Raw genomic sequence first — 20,837 nt, 5'->3', positions numbered from 1 at the left:
ACTAATCTTTTTGGTCAGATAGCTTTTTATTTTTTTTTGCCAGTCCTGGGCTTGAGCTCAGGGCCTGAGCACTGTCCTTGGATTTTCTCAAGGTTAGAGCTCTTCCACTTGAGCCTCAGCACCATTTCTGGCTTTTTTTCTATGTATGTGGCACCGACGAATCGAACCCGGGTCTTTGTGCATGCTAGACAAGCACTCTACCACTAGGCCAAACTCCCGGCCCTGGTCAGATAGCTTTTAATGGCTATTTTTATTTCATCTTAAAGCAAATGTATTTTTTTTTTGCCAGTCCTGGGCTTAAGCTCAGGGCTTGAGCACTGTCCTTGGACTTTCCAAGGCTAGAACTCTACCACTTGAGCCTCAGCACCACTTCCAGCTTTTTCTATGTATGTGGTACCAAGCAATCGAACCCGGGTCTTCGTGCATGCTAGGCAAGCACTTTAACCACTAGGCCAAACTCCCGGCCCCAGCAAATGTATTATTATTTCTAACATTCAGAGTGTCTGAAGCAAGCCAGATTTGGGATGTTAGTATTCTTAGAGAGGAACACTTATTTTAAGGCTCTGCTTTTACTGAGTCCCATCTTGGGAGGCTATGGCAGCTCAAGTGCGCATGTGTATATGTGTATATGCACACATACACAGACACAGAAACACATATGCTGATACTGGACTTACTCAGAACCTGGGTGCTATCGTCTAGATTTTTCAACTCAAGGCTGGTGCTCTGCCACTTGAGCCACACCTTCTGGATTTTTGATAGTTAAGTGGAGATGATTTTTGTTAGTGAGTTTCATGGACTTTTTTTTCTCATGGACTTTTCTGTCCTACTGGTTTCAAACCAAGATCCTCAGATCTCAGCTGAGTAGCTAGGATTATAGGCAAGTAGTACCTGTTTACTTGCTGTTTTGAATGGAAATGACTAAGTTTTGTCTTTTTTGTTGACTATTCACAAAAAAGCACTCCTTAACTTAATCGTCAGGCATTGTCTTGTATCTCTTTTTGATAATTTAATGTCATCTAAAAAGTTTATCTTTCTAGTTTCTTCAGGTTAATTTTGATCTTTTCTCCCCATTTTATTGTTTTTCATTTTGTTGTTTTTGTTTTGGTCCCGGGGCTTGAACTCAGGACCTGGGTAGTCCCTGAGCTTTTTTGTTCAAAGCTAGAGACACTAGAGACACAGGTCTATTTCTTTCTCTCTCTCTCTCTCTCTCTCTCTCTCTCTCTCTCTCTCTCTCTCTCTCTCTCTCTCTCCTCTCTCTCTCTCTCTCTCTCTCTCTCTCTCTCTCTCTCTCTCTCTCTCTCCCTCCCTCCCTCCCTCCCCCTCTCTCCCTTCCCCTCTCTCCCTTCCTCTCCCTCCCTCCCCCCCCCATCTGTCTCTGTGTATCTATGTGTGTTTAATTCAAAGCCTGCTTAGGCTGGCTTTGAGACATGATTCTTAGATTCTTAGATCTCAGCTCCTGAGTAGTAAGGATTTCACAAATTAATGGTCAGCTATGAGAAATTAAGGACAATAAAGCTCTCTGTCCATCCCCTATAGAGCTCAAAGAACAGGCCATGAGACTCTTCTTTGTGTGCTTTCCCTCTCCTTGAGGCCACAGGAATGGACATACTAGTTGTAAACCACGCCCTGTTCAGCACTCACCCTCCCCAGATCCTTTAAGCCTCCGCTTTAGTTCTTCTCTTTCAGACTTCTTTTTCTCTTTCCGCCTCTGCCGCAGTGCTGTTTTAGGATCTGTGATCCAGGCTTGATAAACAAACTGAGAGAAGAAATTTCAATTATGTTCTGACCTTCTACTAATCTGAAATGAAAGAAGACCTACACCATACTTTCTAGCTTTAAGAAATACTACTTTTTCTCCCAGTGTAAACTAAACATCCCTCTCCCACCTGTATATGTTGAGCTGATCGTGGCTGTTATGTTATTATTTTTTTAATCATGAGATATACATGAAAACAGATACCATGGGAATGTATTTTGTTTGGTGTCACAAATGATCCTGACATAAACTTAGTATATACAAACCGTCAGGTCTCCCAGATACCTTGCCACTTATTTTGCTCAATTATGGATATTCTCTTTGCACTACACAACATGAAATAAACAGAATGTCTCACTCAGCTTATTAGTTTTTCCATTCAAAAACCAACATCTTCTTTACTTTGAGAATAAAGGTTTTCACATTCGATACTCTCCTTGGTGAGTAATAGCTATTACCAGCAAGTTGAAAATGAGTTTTGTGGATTGATTAGTCTCTTGGGAGGAGAAATATTGTGGCATTGCCATTAGTTAGTTATTCCAGGACAGTATGGAAAGAAAACTGTGGTGCTTGGGTTGCAATCAAGAGCAGAAGACAGTTGCATCAATATCTCAGGACAAGTAGTCAGGAAAGAGGGTGTTCTGTACAGCCCACCCACCAAGGCATGCAGAAGAAACAAAAGAAAACAGGACACACAAACAAGCCAAGCACTCATGCCACATGCATTTCAAACACCTGGGTCTCAGGGAAGCTGGCTTTTCCATTATAATGATGAGATTGAAGAAATATTCTCAGGTTCTTATGACTTAGACACTATCATTTTGCCCTATGCTAGTAACATGGTTGAAACCTTTGAAAAACACAGGAAAGCCAACAACTGGCACTGTGATATCAGTAGAAGACAGACTGAACTTTTTCCATAGACAGAAGTAAAGAGGTCATAAGGGAATTAGAAATTTCTCACTAGTAGAAATCTAAATTGTATGGGAAGGCTACTCAAATTACCCAAATAGTATTTCTGGATAATCAAGCCAGGAAGCAAAAAATTATTCTACTTCATGTGAAAAATGTATGGAAATGAAAAGATAAACTGTGATGTGAAGGAATATAGAAAGGAAGTTATGGCAGAAGTTTACTGAACATGTTAGTTGGGAATTCTATCAAGGATATCTCTCAGGTTTAAGACTTTTAAAACGCAAACTTGTTTCAGCACAGTAACAGTTGTGTTGAAAGGATGTGAATGATTATACATAAAACATTTGCAGGTTTTACTTATCTCTTTAGAAGCGTATATTTCTAGGAGATAGATAGGAAAATAAGTTTTTTTTTTAATCCAGAGCAGTTTCAGAATGAAGTAACTTTGGTTAAACTGAAAACTCATTTCTGTTACATTATTGACTAACTCTTTAGATCATTATTACAACTCTTATTTTTAGAAATAAAAACTGAAAAAGTTTGTTTCTACATGTCATTTAAAAAAATTATTGTAAAGGGATGAGCAGAGGGCTTACAGTTACGTAAGTGGGGTAATGAGTCCATTTCTTTTTGAACAGTTGCTTCCCCTCCCTCATTCTCTCCCAGTTTTTCCCTCTTTCCCCTTCCCCTACAAACTGTAGATTTCATTTCCAACATAGTTTCTAGTGTCACTGCTGAATTAGTTCACTTTTTTGTACTACCAGGTTTGTAGTTCCCCTTTACCTCCTCAAGAATTGAAACAAGAGTTTTTTTTTTATTATTCTATTTGGAAGTTTATTGTTATTTTCTGTTGTTTCCCCTTTTGTCACGGTTTTACTTTCTGGACCCTTTGTCTTGTATGTAAGTTCATCAGCAGATAATTTTCCTAAATGGTTTTTTTTTTAAATAAAACAGCCTGGCTATCAAAAAATTGCAGGCTTAAGAACATCTGGTGATATTTCCTTTAAACCAAGGCCATTGTAATGTTTTCAAATCCTCGAAATAGAAAACAAGAACGTAATTAGGATTTGTGAACACATTAGACACACAAGTTGGAGGAAATCTTTTGCTCTGAAGAAGAGCCAGTAACTGTGAGGGAGAGGGGAATTCCAGGGAGGATGGTTTAAGGATAGAGTTACAGGGAAAGTCCGGTTAACATCTTGACATTTGATTTCTGAGGGCCTGAAACCTTCCGATATGGTCTCCCTGAGGTGAATATTTAGATTTAGAGAATGCAGAAGAAGTGATCTAGAGGGAGCAGTTAATACCTTATTTCTAGGAAACCTTTCTTCAGGTTAGCAATTTGAAAAGCAACTATGTTACAGTTCCAGGAGCTTTTGAAGGTTAGGTTTTGCTGTTGTCTGACTATTTTCAAAGACTGATAAACAGAGGCAGGGAAGGGTTCCAATCTTTAGTTGAGTGACATTTACTGAACTTCCTATTTATTACCTGGCAAGTCTAGGTCTTACCCAACCTGACAAGTTCATCTGGAGAGCTAGAGTGGGGATGAAGGACATCAGGAGGTTTTACGGGGAGTCAGATGGTGCCAGGGGGAGCCAGGTTCTCACAACGCTACCTGAGAGCTTCAAGATTCATGAATATGTGAAAGCAACTACTATGTGTGCCCCTGATTTCAGTTTAATTTTTTGCCAGTCCTGGGGCATGAACTCAGGGCCTAGGCACTGTCCTAGAGCATTCTCAAGGCAAGCACTCTACCACTTGAACCACAGGACCACTTCCAACCTTTTCTGTGTTATAGTTTCAAAGAATCAAACCCATGCTAGGCTAGCGCTCTACTGCTAGGTCACACTCTTGGCTCTAATTTAAATTATTTTTTGGTGGGTCATAGGGCTTGCACTCGGCCTGGGCACTGCCCCTGAGCTCTTCAGCTCAAGGCTACCACCCTACACTTGAGCCTGCCCCACTTGGAGGTTAATTGGAGATGAGTCTCAGGTCCTTTTGTGCCCAGGCTGGCTTTGAACCTTGATCCTCAGATCTCAGCCTCCTGAGTAGCTAAGATTACAGACATGAGGCACAGTGTCTGGCTTCTAGTTTAAATTTTTATCCTAAATGATTTCATCTTAAATCTTATCCATTTTCTTGGGGGGGAAGTATTCATTTTCACTGAAAAATGATGAAGCAAAAATACATTTATTCTTTAAAACTTTAGTCTTTACATTTATTCTTTAAAACTTTAGTCTTTACATTTATTCTTTAAAACTTTAGTCTTTACATTTATTCTTTAAAACTTTAGTCTTTACAGAAATTGGTGATATTTCCTAGTTTGTCTTTTAATACAAATGTGATCAGCACCTTCTTTATCAAAATCATCATTCTTTAGATGATTGTCTTAGTACTAAGAAAGGGGATAGTTATGCGGAATCTTCTCATTTTAAACTGTGGCTTAGAGAATCCTAGAAGTGGTTTCAGGAGGGAAAAGGAGGCCCACAGGAACCAAAGCAATGACTTTTCAATTGTGGCCCATCTCTGGGGTTTAAATCTGGAAGGGCTGGATGTGGCCACTCCTGAATCAGATCAGCCATTTCAAGATGCGAGGTGCACTGGTCTGTGTCTCTCATCTCTTGCTTAACACACAGGAGCATAAAGATTGAAAGTTTTTAGAAGAAACTCTTGGAGTTTTCAGAGGATAAGTATCTGATAAAATTAGAAGCAGAGTTATATATGTTATTTTTTTATTTTCAATAATTAAGTGACTAGTTCAGGAAGCTGAATAACTTCTATTGTGCATCAATCAGATGAATCAACAGTTTTTTTTAACACTTTATTCCAAGGTGCATGGATATTAGGGCTATTGAGACTGTTCCTAGCTGAGCAATCTACAGTCAAGAAATACTGAACTCAAGACCTGGACAGTCAGTGCCAATTAGGGAAGATGGAGAGCAATCAGAAGCCAGGAAGGAGTTGGAACCAAAGGAGTCTTTTATTAGGTTACTCATGTTTTTTTTTAACCAGCTTTCTGAGAAAAATTATTATGTTTTACTTATGAGAATTGATGCATGCAATCAGAGGTGACCCTTTAAAAATGAGTTGTAACTTACGCGAAACTATGAGAAGAGAAAGTAGATTTGGATCTGCATTTTTTCTTTCTATTTTTTCAGTAGTCTTTGAGGTCCAATAAGAAATCTGGCTTCTATGAAGTCTTTTTGGAAAGCTTTCCTAATATTTCACAATCTTAGAATTCCTTCACTGCATGATCTATAGAACAGAGAAAATGCAGATCCCGGGATGTTTTTCTAAAGTTCTACAGAGCAGAGAATTACACACTACATGTCAGTAAAACAAGAAATACCTTTGCAGCTCTGATTAAATATTGAAGAATAGTTTTGGGAAGTTTTATGACAGACTTTGGCAAGGCTAAAATGGCTGAGGCAAACTTCCCAATAGCTCTCTACAAAGAAGGACAAAGCAAGAGTAATTAGTAGAAAACAAAACCCCAAACACTAACAATTTAATATATGCTGTCTTATGAGTTTGTCTCTAATAATTAAGAGCGATGATATCCAAATGTGCCAGCCCTAGAAACTAGAATAAAATGTGTTCCACTTGTCAATTAGGAATAAGAAATGAAGTCAGTCATGGTATGTGATCCATACAGAATGAAGATGATCCAGATTCTTTTCTTTGCTGTTTGCTGAGAAGCGCTTACAACAAAACTCAATACAAGAAAAATAAACATGTTGGGTCAGTAGTATTTGGCAGGGCAGCTGCATACATGCACACAAACATGAAACATACACCAAGAAACACACAGGGAAGAGTAGAGCCAGGGAGGCGGTGTTGGGTCAAGGAGTTTCCAGGAAGCATCTAGTTCTCCATCGTCGTGGGGAAGGCATATGGGTGCAAGCTGTCTATTTACAAAGGCCCGGCCAGCAAGCTGATATTGATTTTAACCACCCCGTGGCTTGGTGAATTGGATTCTAGGTGTCCCGTACTCTTAAGAAATGGGAATGAACTGTTCTGGTGCGTGGCCCACTGGAAAGAGGAATATATCACAAGTTTTCATCTCCCACGTGATCTCTGTTGAGGAGCCTGGTCTTCAGTAAGCAAGGACTAAGGCTCCGTAACTCTGTTTAGCTGATCAACAAGAGCTGAGTTCTGCTGCAAAGCTCAGAAGTGCACTGAAATATTGCCTCAATACATTCTCAAATCTTCAGCACTATAAGTGAAACTGAATTTCATAATCAGCTCCTTCCCATATTGAATTGGGAAGTCCATTCAAAGAATTAAAAGCAAGGCCAAGGATATCTCTTCACCTACTCTTGCAACAACAACAAAACAAAGGGCACCTGGGGAACATATTTTACTGTGTAGGAACATGTTTTGATGACAGGGAATGAAGACTTGCCTGAACACTTGCAAATGCTGCAGTTTAATTAGAAATCAACAATCTCAGATGTCAATCTGCATCATCCGAGAGGCGGGACTTGTACATACATCAGATGTAACCATTAAAGGAGTTCCAGCTATCCAAGGTCATCACTTCCCCGACCCCACCATTACCTGGAACGCTGACTTCCTTGGAGGCTCCTCATCTTCCTTCTTTAATTCTTCCTCTTCTTCTTCTTCACTATCCGTCTCAAACAAATAATAATCTCCACTCCTGACCACTATGTGAAACAAAATATTTACTTATTTCTTGGAAGGGACAGGAGACAATGGGGGCTTATTAATGAAATGCCCCTTCAAGATGTGCAAATGGTCACCCAAAACAAAACAAGGACCACAGTAAGAGACATTAGATGGGAGGAAGGTACAGGAGATGACAAGAGCCTGTCCAGGTTAGGGCTGCCTGGTATGGATCTGACTGAGTACATAGAGTATGTGGCTTTGTTTGGGCCAAATAAGAAGAATGGAATTATCCACTCTGGGTTTTTTCCCCCCTTGGTTGGAAGTTTTACCTGGCTGAATCTACTGAACTGAGCAACAACCAGTTTTGTTACCGAGATGGGAAACTAATTGATAATGATTATTTCATAATTCCATGATTTGGATCATTTAGACCAGGCCAGAGTGAATGGAAGACCAGACATCTGTTATAGGTAAGCCAACTGGGTTGACTCAGGACCCAGATCAGTGCCACCAACCTTCTACTTCACTTTACATTTTGTAGACCTGGCTTCTCCACATCACATGTAAGACAACATATATGACAAGACGCTTGAGAGAGTTAAAACAACAACAACATCAACGACAACACCACCACGAGGAGAAAATGACTAGGTAACATTTAAAATGAAAATGGAAACAATGACAACAACAGAAATACTACCACCGTGTCAGCTGCTCTACCTATAGCTAGGGGACCAACAGGGATGGCAGAAATGGTCCACAGAGAATTAGCTCTGTAAGGATCCTGGTCAACAAGCCATACCCTGGAGCCTAAGGGAATTCAAGAAAGAATTCTACTGACCGTAAGCTTTAAAGCACAGTGTGCACTGTCTCTGCCTAGCCTCATGCTTTCCCTACAAGAAAATGGTGCCTGTGTCGAGTTGGGAGCAGAGAGAGTGGGGATTGTCCAGAGATTTAAAGATTCAAAAACCCCAATCACAATCAGTTTGCTAGGGATTATGTTTACTAGAGAAAGGATTCCCAGTATGTACATTTCTTATGCTACAAGAACTGTACCACCACTACAGGAAAACATTCATATTTTCAAATCATATTTGGGTTTCCAAAGCTGAGGCATCCATCTTTTAGGTGAGAAAATGTGATAGTTGAAGTAATCTTTTGGCCTTACGTCTCATAAGGTAATGGAAAACCTTGGCTTGTTTAAAATTAGTTGCTTGGCTGTCACTACACATGGTCAAAAGTCCAATGATTTTGCCCATGATTTCAGATGACTCAGAAGCCTCCATTTCATGAAGATACAGAGTGAATGAATTGGGCCTTATATCCTTGAACAGAAACACTGTAATTTGTTATTGTGATTCTGAAGAACAAACCAGGCCCAGAGTACTGGGTCCAGGCCTGAGGAAATAAATGCAATATAACATAAGGTAAGAATAAGCAAGAACAAATCAAAGTTGTAGCATTACATTTGACATAGAAGAAGACCATGAAAGTAATGCCTTCATGTAAGCCAAGAGACTCACAGGAGAGTGACATGGACTACTGTCATATGGTCATTCAGGAGAAACACAGATTATCCTAGGATGGAACTTTTTACCCTCATTATAGACATCGAAATCAATCCATAGCTAAGTGTATTCAATCATACCTTCTTCTGTAGCCTTTATGCATATCCATGAGCTCAAGTGATTTTCACCTCAAGCACTGGCTTTTACCATTAAAAATATAAACAATTTGTCATACAACCAAGTGCTATTAGCACACTAAGACAAAAAGGAAATGTTCTTTTAAAGGTCTCATGACTTTTATAAAATATCATTATAACAAAGCTTAAAAATAAAGAGAATGCTTTCTCATGTTACATCTGCTGGTAGTAAATGGAAAGCTCCTCCAGGTTTGTTAGTTCATATGGAGGGCCAGCTGCTCACCCAGGCACACACACACACACACACACACACACACACACACACACACACACACACACGTGTATTGCATGGATGGAAATGTCATCACTGACTCCTTTAGTGGGGCATTAATTTTTAAATCTCACCACTTGCATCCTGAGAAACTTTGCCCTTTATTTCACATGATTAACGATAAAACAAGGCTTGTCATTAATTTAAGTAGTACAGAATTGATATGGGTATGGAAGGTATCATTGAATAGCAATAATGCAATCCCATGTGTGTACAAAGGTATGGAACTAGAGGCTTAGGTACCTGCAAACCATGCTAAAATCTTCACTACTGACCATGGCAACATGGTAACACCACTGACAGACTTATATTAATATTGCAACCATAATAGTCCTTAGTTTGAAAGCCCAACCCTGCCATTCAACAGATCAGAATAAGGGCTTTAAAAAAATTCTTCCAGATCTAAAGGTGAGTTCTGGAACCCATTAAAGACCATAAAAAGTAGAATATGTTTTTCTTTCTTGTGTTCTTCTCAAGCTTGTAAAAGAAAATGTAGTTTGCAGAGAAAATTTAACAGCACAGCTCAGAATGATTCCAAACCATGAATTACACACATTTCTGCATTATTGCACCATCAAGTACTGTAACAAGGCACATTTAGTTTTAATACCAGTCTTCATGAATTTGATATAATGAGGGTGAAATGAGTCATAAAATCTAACATTAATAACCTTCACAGGAAATTCTTTAAACTATTATCAACTTGTAAGGTGATTACCAAAGACCATATCCAATTTCTTTGAAAATACAATGTTTAGATGCAAAAAGGAGGGACAACCAAAGTGATTTACCTCAGCTGAAAAGACAAGCGTTCAATAGGACATGGTTTTGAAATGGATAGGTCTCACTAACTAGCAGAGGTATTTTAAAAATAGAAAAGTAAGCACAGTTTACTTGTGACTTGACAGGAACAGGCAGTTCTCTCAGTCTGTTACCATAATGGTAGCTGACTATTGTGCCAATAAACAGTAAATGGAAAAATTACACTTGTTTTCAACTTGTTAGTCTTTTGACCTGGGCAGAAAATTAAATAAAACTCTTTAGAACTCACTTTTCATCATAATGTTAAAATTCAATATTGAAGATTAAATTTTATTCTATCTAGATATACTAAGCCATATTTCAAATATTTTTTTCATTATCCTACTTGCTGATTGTGGAAAATGACTACTGGGAGAAGAGAGGTCCAAACCAGATCTAGGTGATACCAAAATTAGGTAAGGGAAAGATTAGCACTGATTTGATTTTCTACTAATAGGGTCTTTCCCACCGCTGCATGAGGTCATGCGCTTTGGTGACATTCCTTGTCTGATGAGACTAGCTAGCCACAATTACAGAGATGTGGCATATGATAAAAAAGACTGAAGACATGGCAAATAATTTTTAAAATAATGATTATTCAATATTCTAATATAGTTAAGGAGGGTTTACATTAATTTGGGTCATTCCATTACAAAGCCCTGGCCAACAGTGCCGATTTCTATGCTAAGCAGAACGAATATACCCAGTGAACTTTGTAGTTCATAGTTCATTTTTACAATCAGAAAGGAAATTCACTATATTCTATGTGGCTATCTGGTTATGATTTTCTGTTTTTTGTTGTGAATTGATCAATTCTGAGTGGCAGGTGGTTGTGAGGCTGTGCCACATGCTGGCTGTGTGGTGCAGTTTTATAGCCATTTTGAGACTGGACAGGAGGTGAAGTGAGAAGGTAAATGCTTTCATTGTGAGTTATCCCTCAACTCTATACTTAGTATACTGCCAAAACATAGAATACCAATAAAAATATAAGCTTTTGGAATGAGGGAACAGAAGACTCATGACATCTATATCCAGTTTTTTTTTTACTGGATTTCTAATCTCAGAATTTAATAAAGGCTTTTAATACATGAGAATTTTTACTTAAAATTCTTAATTTTTATTGTAATGTATAGAGGGGTTATAGTTATATTCACCTGATAGTAGGTGCATTACTTCTCACGCATTGATACCCCTTCTCATGTTTTTGTCCCCATATGTCTAGTTTCTTAAAGAAAGGGTTACAGACTCTTTGAATGTAGTGATAAGTTTTCAATCAGTACTAGCGGAGCACAAACTCATTGTGATGATGATTGTGTGTGTGTGTGTGTGTGTGTGTGTGTGTGTGTGTGTATGTGCGCGCGCGCGCGCGTGTGCTCTGGTCTTGGAACTTGAGCCCAGGGCCTGGATACTGTCCATAAGCTTCTATTGCTCAATGTTAGCATTTGATTACTTGAGCGAGAGCTCTACTTCCAGATTTTTTTTGTGGAGGAAGTTTATTCTTAGTTATTAAACAGATACCAGAAGAACTCTGGACCTCCAAATTAGAGAGAATTATAATCATTTCTTTGCTTTCCGAGCCTATAAATTGCACTCAAGAGTCTGTAAGCCTAAATGTTGAGCTTTCTTCAGCCAACTGTATTAGGTGGTTATTATTTTCTTATCTATTCGTATATTATCTCTAGAAGAATAGATCTATAGAGCCTATAGACCCATCGATGCTGCAATTTTCCTACACTCTTAATTCCCTGTCAAGTCACAAGGGTTAAACCATGCATAGGACACACAGGTCATGGGGAGAGCCTGAATTCTGGTCAAGGATATAAGGGTAGAGTCAGTGAGATTGGAAGAGTATTGAGAAACCTACTGGAAGCATGGTCAACCCAAGGCCGCCACCACTGCTTTTTTTTGCCCTTGGCTTTCTGTTTGTCTGCTTCTCCTAAAATAAAATATGTCCAAACATTAATTCTTATAAAGTGAGCAAACAAAATTTGAAACCACGTTTTAATAACTCAATTGTCAAATCTAGGTCAGTTGCGAAAGTACATCAGAGGTCAGGAAAAGAACTATATATACTAAGGCTGAAAAGTGTATGTGTATTTTCACAAATTATTTTACTGGCAAATGGTTCAGTAAAATAATTTATTAAAATGCATACATTGTAATGGCCAGAAAGTTCATGGTGATTATTTTAAGGCATGGTTGAAACAAGGTGATGAACAGATGCTATATATTGGAAATATATCATGCATTATTGTTTGATTCCCTTCAAACAGATAAACATGCAAGTTTTGATAAGATTAAAAAACTCATAAATCTTAAAGCTTGAGCTGAATAGACTAAATATCTAATTAGATGTAATAGATTATATTGCTATAAATATATACTTCATGACAGCTCTCACTGGAACAGGTAATAATTGATACTTTAGTTATCAATACTCAGGTGCCACATAGAATATGCATGCATATTTAATTTACATAAAATTTATAGAAACCAATGGCAGCCTAGCTGGAATAGCTCCCCTCAATAAACACATTTCGCAAAACCATGCCAACTTCTTTAGCAGCATGTCTCTTATAAGATAAAGCTAAGGCTACTTGTAATATTATTCATTCATGACAGAGAAATGAAACAAATAGAAAGACCCCATCCACAGTGGGAAAGTAAAACTTGCAAAGTTAAAAATAAAATACATTGGTAAAATTGGCAAAAAGAAAAGTGCCTCAATATCATGCTTCTTGACCACATCAAGGTAATTGAACAGGAAGAAAATATCTCCACGTACTTTCATCATCTTCTTCAGAGAGTTTTTGGATGTCCTGGCCTTCCCCTGACTCCTGGGTTAAGCTCAGCATCCTCTCCTTACCCTTTTTGTACTTCTGTTGCCTGGCCTTGATGCGATCCATTCTATAAAATAAAGCGAAATTAGTAGTGCTGGGAACACATGCAGGTATTTTAGGGCCAATGGACATAAATAAATAAAATCACAAACAATGTAGTCAACTTCAAGAATTGTGATGAGATTCATTATTAATAAGCAATGTGTGTTGTGTGTAATGCATATAACCATATATTGTATATTATATAATATATAGTATACAATAGATACTATATACTGTATAGTATTATATAATATATATTACATATTAACTACCTACATATTACACATATACAATACATAGTATATACATTATATATATTACATGTAATTCATGTGGCTACTTCATGCTTCACAGATGCTAGACTCAGGATGACCCATAAAGGTTAAGGTTTAGCATAGAATTTTTTTGGCCAGTCCTGGGGTCTGAACTCAGGGCCTGAGCACTATTCTTGAGCTTTCTCAAGGCTAGTGCTGTGCCGCTTGAGCAGCAGCACTACTTCTAGCTTTTTCTGTGTATGTGGTGCTGAGGAAGGGAACCCTGGGCTTCATGTAAGCACTCTACCACTAGGCCACGCTCCTGGCCTGGCCTGCAATTTTTGATGTGTATTCACCTCTTGTATCACAGCCAGTGTGAACATACCATATCAGGAAGGACAAGTTATTTATTTCTCAAGTTTTGAATTTTTAAACAAGTGGAAAAATTCATCAGGATGCATTACTTCTATTATGAGAAGTGAGAAACACCATCTAAATGTGGGTTGAAATTTGTTATAACAACTGTTGCACCATAATGCATTCGCATTATTTTTTGGCGCATTACTTGCACCTTTGTGAAAAGAATCATGCTATGGAATGATTTAATTTATACAAGGATATATCTTTGGTTATGAGAAGGAAAGTGAGATATGAGTTCAGCATGATATGGAGCTATTCTTGTAAACTAAAAGAACATTCCTGCTGAGCTGATTATTGAGCACTTCCATTTTCTTGGCCATCCACTTCTGTAGCCACCAACTTTCAGACCTGCCCCCAAACAAATAAGTGGTACCACTCTTTAGAAGTTCCATTCATTATTGAAAATTTTATCCGGAGAACATTCTTTTCAACAGAATTCTTGACTCTCCTGAAAGGGTCAGACTATCTATCCTTTGAGCTGTCCAGAAGGGTACAGTGGGAAGAGTGTTTGCATCAAATTCAGGGAAAGATGAGTCTCACTTCTAGAAACTTCTCTAGTTAGCATGGACTCTTAAATGGGCCAATATCAGGTTGCCCATCGGTTATGATTTCAACAGATGCTTCCAAAGCTGACCCCACTTCACTTTCTCAATTCACAGCTGCAATGAACACTGCAGTGCTTGGCACTGGGGAAGACCCTGATTCATTCATTAGCTAGTTAATCTTTTTTTTGTTTTTAATTCAGAAAAGTAGAACTATGAGACCTAATTTATGAGACTTTAAATGGCCTGTTCAGGGATCTTAAGTTAAACAACTGTAACAGGTCTTTTTCAAGGTGTTCGCTTTTCCATCTTGGAGCGAGCCATATTTCTGTTCCTTTACAGCCTAGCAGGTATCAGTGATTTTCTCTGACAGAGGAGTGAGTATATGGAACATTGACACAAGTAGATTTTTCATGGATTTGAAAAACCTGAGACTCAGCTGATAGTTGTACATAATGGAAAAGTGAAGAATGAGAGAGAATCAAGACGTCCTTACTGTCTCTTCAGCTGATCCATAGACTTCTTCTCTTCCTCAATTCTTGCTTTCACAGCTTTCACGATTGTGGCCTGAAAGAGTTCAGCCCTTCTATAAAGGGAGACAGAAGACAAAACGAGTTAGTATTCCTGCCTTTTCTATTTTACTCTGAAAATGATCACTTATGGGTTAGAAGGCCTGGCTTCCCATTGTTGTTGGCTGACTGAAGTTTCCTGGCTGGAGGTTACCAACCCCCTTCTAGAAGCCTTTTCCTGGTAGATAAACAAGAAAATGTTCCTGGGAGCAAGTGAGCTGCTCACTAGTCTGGGAGATCAGTGAAGAGAAAATAGTATTTTCCAAAGAGCAGTCAGTCTCTTTGAAGGCATGCCAGAAACCATGCCTAAGCATTATACACTTGACCTTGTATGAGTGGTACCACAAGTAGGATTGCTGGGTCAGATGATTGTTCTATTTTGAGCTTTTTGAGGAACCTCCATACTGTTCTCCATAAAGCTGACATTAATTTACATTCCCACCAACTGTACATAAGGATCCACTTCTCACTCTATCCTTATCACTATATATAACATATATATATATAATTATTTTTTTAATCTCTAAACTAGTGCTAATTTTTTTGTAGCGATTCCATGGTTTTTATGATTCTTCTTGTAAACTTAATTTTATTGTCAGGGTGATGTACAAAGGGGTTACAGTTACATACGTAAGTTAGTGAGTACACTTCTTCTCAAACACTATTTTTTCTCTTATGTTTTGCTCCCATTTTCCCTCCCCAACAATAAAATTATTCACAATATATACTTTTACATAAAGTAGATTATATATAAATTGTTAATTTGAATTATATATATGTTTATATTGTGGTGTCCATTCTAATGAGGTAAAGTGAAATAACTCTGGTTTGATTTGCATTTTGTTGATTATCAGTGATGGTTAGTATTTCTTTATATACTTGTTGGATAACGTTTTTCCTTTCCTTTTCTCCCTCCCTCCCTCCCTCCTTCTTTTTCTATTCCTCCCTTGCCTCTTTTCTCTCTCCCTTGCTCCCTCCCTTTCCTTTCTCCTTCCCTCCCACCTGCCCTCTCTACTTTTCTCCCTTCCAAACTAAGGTTTTGTGCATGTACTCTAAGTTACACCACAGCCACCATTTGTATATTTTCATTTGAGAAATTCCTGTTACTGCTGGAGGCCAGCATGGACTGCTTCCCGTGAGGAGTGTGTATATAGGGACTCAATTATACTTATGTACCACTTACACATGTCCTAAGTTTTGATAAAGTGTCACATTGTACTACCATGTCTATCTGAGATCCCCAAAGTCTTATTTGTAATTTTTTTTTGCCCTGATTTTCCTAGAAGAAGTTTCTTAATTTCCCGTGGGCTTTCCCAACAAGTTAAAACAGAAAAATATAGGGAAGCATTCCTTTTTGTATGTTTCCTAAGAAAATCAACCATGGAATCCCATCGTGCCTGACCAACCTGGAGGCCAGGATCTGAGAGGCTTTGATGTCTGCTACAACGTGCAGGAAATAGTAGCTCATGAAGACTCGCCTCTGCAGCAGAAGGAAGGCAAAGCAGATGCTGTCCCAGATAATCCCCGCCTCTCCACTGGGCAACTTACAGGACGAGTCCTCGTTAGCTGTGGGAGTGCAGCAAGGGCAATACAGAAATTAACTCCACTCCCACCGCTACTGTGGAAATCTGTGCTTTCCACAGTCCTACGAGTCACGCAGGCACAAGAGCAGCACTCTGCTATCTGGTCTCCCCACGAGCATTTGAGCTCCAATGTCCACATGGACTCATAAGGTGACCCCATCGTGAGCTCTTGACCCTGAGGCACAAGGAAGCCCCCGGAACATTTCTTTCTTCAGGAATCTCCAAAAAGGTTCATGGAAAAATAATGTCCTAATGATAGAGGAAATGCACTGACACAAAAGACAATATCTATTCTAGGACAGAGTTCTCTACCCAACCTGACACTGAGTACAGGATGGGGTGATTGAAGGAGGGATGGCAGGTAGCACATTTTGTCAGGTGGATGGCTTGTGTGCAGTCTGATTCAGCCTGACTGGACACCATTGTTCAGAAGAACGTCATGTTGGCATGCACATGAGCATCTGCACACCACAACAGACCATGTGTGATGTATCCTGGGTGTTCGGTGCAAGAAGCAGATGGCAGAAAGAAGTCAACTCCAGGAACCTCTGGGGGTCCTTCCAATGATTTTTCTAAATATGAAGAAGCTCCCTGAGATTCAACAGGAAAGAAGGCCTGGAAGTCTGACTTACTTTGAGGGCCCAAGATATTTCTCGATTTTTACCTCTACACCTCTTTCATCTATATTTGTATGTATGTATGCATGTATATATGTATGAATGTATGCATATATGTATGTATGTGCTATGTACTTACCAGCTACCAGTTCTTGAGTCATGAGTCACATCTCCAGCCCATTTGTTTGTTTTTGAGATTAAGTTCTTGCTCACTTCCAATTCTCCATTCTCCTGTCTCTGCCTCTTAAGTAGCTGGGATTTGTAGGCATTTTCCAACATGTCTGTTTTCAAAGTTCTAACTGGAACAACTGTAATTTTGGATAGACATCTGGAATGCTTACTAACCACATCTCAGAAAGCATATGGAGTTACTACTGCATTGCATCCAATCCCCAAATCCTTTGGGGCTTTGGGAGTTTCTAGAAAATGGTCCAGGGACTCTGGGAATTGGGGCTCCTCATACTATGAACAGTCTGTACACAATGCATTGCAGTTCTATAGCTTTTATTTAGGGAGAAATTGAGCTCCAATTTCACATCTTTAATGAATGTACTTAGGCCCTGTTTTTAAAATGAGAACATCTCTGCCTCGCATACTTACGCATTTTATAGCCTTTGACTGTACAGGCCAGGCTAAAGGCTTGGATCAACCAGCAACAATTTTGTACCAGTGTCCCAATGTATCCACATGCTCCTATCTGAAAAACAAATGGGGAGGTCAATTCTCCATCACGGGATCCAAAAAGAAAGTTTGGTTTCTTCTGACCCCAGCATGTGCAGGAATTGACAAAGACCCAGTGACAATGATTACAGAGGGCTGTCCATACCTAAACTAAAAGTCCAGTTACCATGGAGGCTTACTTTAGCTGCTCAGAGAGCAATGTAAATTCTAGAAATTATACCTAATGAATGAAAGGAAGGTCTCCAATGTGATGCTTCTGCAAAAACACTTCTTTTCAAGGAAGAAATTCTCAGCTATTTTGGAAGAAACAAACTCTGAGAATGGATACTCATTGAAATCTAGGACTCTGATTTTGGTACACTTCCTTTCTCACAGGTCTAACAATTAAATCTATGCTGTCCCTCAAGGAGAGCATTCCAGACCTAAGCTGCAGGGTGGAGTTGAAGGAAGGAATGGTAAGCAGGGCTTGGCTTTTGTACCTGTTGGCTGTTTCTGGGATTCAACCAACCTTGGCTAGCAAATATGTGAAAAATCACTGATGGCTCCTTATTGAATCTGCGAAGGTTTCTGTTTGTCATTATTCCTTAAATAATGTAGACAAACAACTACTTGCATATCATTCATGGGTGTCCAAGAAGGACATGGGTGTCTAGTCTTCAGGGGAGACCAAGGAAGTCTTTTGGGGCTTATTTGGCTAATTCTATGGATAAAGGAATCTTTTATTGTTATTACTGTTGCTGATGATGACTAGTAAATATCTGTTTTAAAAAATGAATGTATCAAGACAGTTATGTTAAGTTCCCTGGGAGGTGAATTTTAAATAAGCATTAACTACTGCTGGCCAACACATACAGGTGATGATGATTCACTGTGTGTATAGCTGGGATCCTGTGAGTACTAATCCTTAGACCTCGCTCCTAAAGCGGAGGCTATTTAGCCAGGAATCCCAGACATATTTGTGTGCTACCAAGCTTTTGTTCCTTGTAAGTATCAACTTAAAAGATGGGTTCCAGCCAGGATCAGGTGGCTCATATCTGTAATGCTAGCTCATCAGGAGGCAGAGATCTGATGATGGCCATTCAAAGCCAGAGTAGTCAGAACAGTCTGTGAGACATTTATCTCCAACTGATTTTGCCCTCAATTGATTTGTTTGGCCTTATAGTGGATATCTTTGCTTGATTTGAGTGTTCACTGGTTTTTGACTGACTTTGATTGTGTTCACATCTGATTTGTTTTCTACTTTGTTATGCACCTGTGTAGGTTTTGGCCATGGAAACCATGTATTAGTTCAACACAGTTAGGCAGGGCTTTGAGATTGGAGAGCCTGTAGTATCCACTAGTGCTACAATACAAACTCCAAAGTTGGGCTTTTACATGGGGGGCTTCTGTGTTCTCAGGACTGGATCCATCATACAACAAGGTGAGATCTAGGCTAACTTTTATATTTGTTTTGTTCTTAAAATGTGGCAATCGTTCTCACAGATGATTTTATTGCCATAATTTTGTTTTTGCCAGTCCTGGGGCTTGAACTCAGGAGCACTGTCCTTGGGCTTTCTCAAGGCTAAAACTCTACCACTTGAGCCACTTCTGGCTTTTTCTATGTATGTGCAACTGAGGAATCAAACCCTGGTCTTTGTGCATGCTAGGTAAGCACTCTACAACTAGGCCAAATTCCCAACCTCTATTGCCATAATTTTAAAACAGGTATATCTTCCTCTTTAGAAAGTTGGTTCCTTAAGGGTTACAAACTGAGTCCTATTTATCTCTAGCTCTTCACTCAGCAAAGAAGACTATGACAATGGACAGATGAACAAATAGGTGGATGGATGGGTTAGCTTAAACCCCTCATCACGAGCTTGGCTCCAGCGTGGAATGGCTTGTTTTCCTGTCTATACCTTCTTTTTCGATTCTCAATACTTTCCAAGTGTAAATTAATGTGAATGGGGTAAAGTGCTGACCTGCCCAAAGCTGCCTCTACCATCAACTAGACAATTCATCTTTCAACAGACGCGAGGCAAAATAAATTATTCAAGTATTTATGACTGCATATGCTTGGCCCTCCTAGACCCCTAAACACAATGCTATACATTATATATAATCTCCCAACTCAAGTCTGCAATAGCTTTTTGCAATTGAATGGTGGATGATCTCATCCCTAAATCCCTAAGTGGGAAAGAAGCAGTGGATCATTACATCATTGCTTTTCTAACTCAGTACCAGTTCCAGCTGTAAGAACCAGGCACAGAGTTGAGAAGCAGCTGAAGCAGCATGAACTCCCTCTGCCTGAGCCATGCTAGAATCAGGATATGAAGGCAGAAGAAGACGGAGCTACGAATACACTTGCTATTGATAGATGGCTTGACTTGGCATGTTTTTTCTTAGGTTTTGCTACTCTTCCATGAGACTGTAGGAACTGACAGTGCCTTTAACTTTGTATCCAGGGTTCTGGATAAGAATATTCTGGGTAAATATTTCAAGGAAAACTAGTTTTGTACTAGAAGGAGACTTTGTCAAAAGAAAAGAAATTAAGGCCCAGATTTAGCAAACTGGCTAGCTTTAATATCTCTTTGGTCCCGCATGATAATGTCAAGAATGATTAGATATACCAGGTATCCAGAACAAAGAGGAATGTTAACTCTTCTGTCTTATTTTCATGTATAAGTACCACTGAGTACTTATACTTACACCACTGAGTACTCTGTGTGTGTTTGTATATTTGCATCCAATTTGTGTATGTTGCCTTCTCTTTTGCTCTGCTTCCTTAATAAACTTGTCTCTGCTTCAATGTGTCCAGAAATTCTCCTCAGTGACAACACCACAAGTCTGATACCCAGGTTGGAGACAGTTGTGGACTTTGTCCTCTGGGGATCTCTTTGGTCCAACATAATGCTATTGATGAGCTCATGAAAGGTTCTTAACCAAATATTGGCAGCACCAAATAACTGAAGGGGTGCCCTTGGGGTCTAGAAGATCAGTGCAATAGAATGATCAGTACTATAGAATTACAACTGGGCACTGTAATTCATTTGTCATGGTAAAGAAAGGACACAGGTATTCACTGGCAGAGCAAACAAGATGTCTCTACTCATCTGGATGTCTCTGCTTAGAAGCCATCACAATGTTGAATTCTCTCTAATGTCTACCACACCCAGATATGTAAGATATTTTCTTTTGCCAGTCTTGGGACTTGAACTCAGGGCCTGAGCACT

At 39.1% G+C, this 20,837-nt stretch overlaps 1 protein-coding gene across 1 annotated transcript in view; it reads right to left on the bottom strand.

Annotated features, from left to right (window-relative positions):
• Positions 1-20,837, bottom strand: part of LOC150039894 (piezo-type mechanosensitive ion channel component 2-like) — a 172,189-nt gene that overhangs the window by 37,206 nt on the left and 114,146 nt on the right. The window contains 7 exon segments of the mRNA XM_090327524.1: positions 1,645-1,759; positions 7,235-7,341; positions 11,945-12,016; positions 12,866-12,987; positions 14,675-14,764; positions 16,154-16,313; positions 17,548-17,644. Coding sequence (XP_090183650.1) covers positions 1,645-1,759; positions 7,235-7,341; positions 11,945-12,016; positions 12,866-12,987; positions 14,675-14,764; positions 16,154-16,313; positions 17,548-17,644 — 763 coding nt within the window.

Source organism: Megascapheus bottae, unplaced genomic scaffold, assembly GCF_031878675.1.
Source record: "Megascapheus bottae isolate mThoBot1 unplaced genomic scaffold, mThoBot2.hap1 HAP1_SCAFFOLD_208, whole genome shotgun sequence".
In the NCBI taxonomy this organism is placed as follows: Eukaryota; Metazoa; Chordata; class Mammalia; order Rodentia; family Geomyidae; genus Megascapheus; species Megascapheus bottae.
Note: the sequence above shows the minus strand (reverse complement) of the source record. Positions and strands in the feature narration are given on the sequence as shown.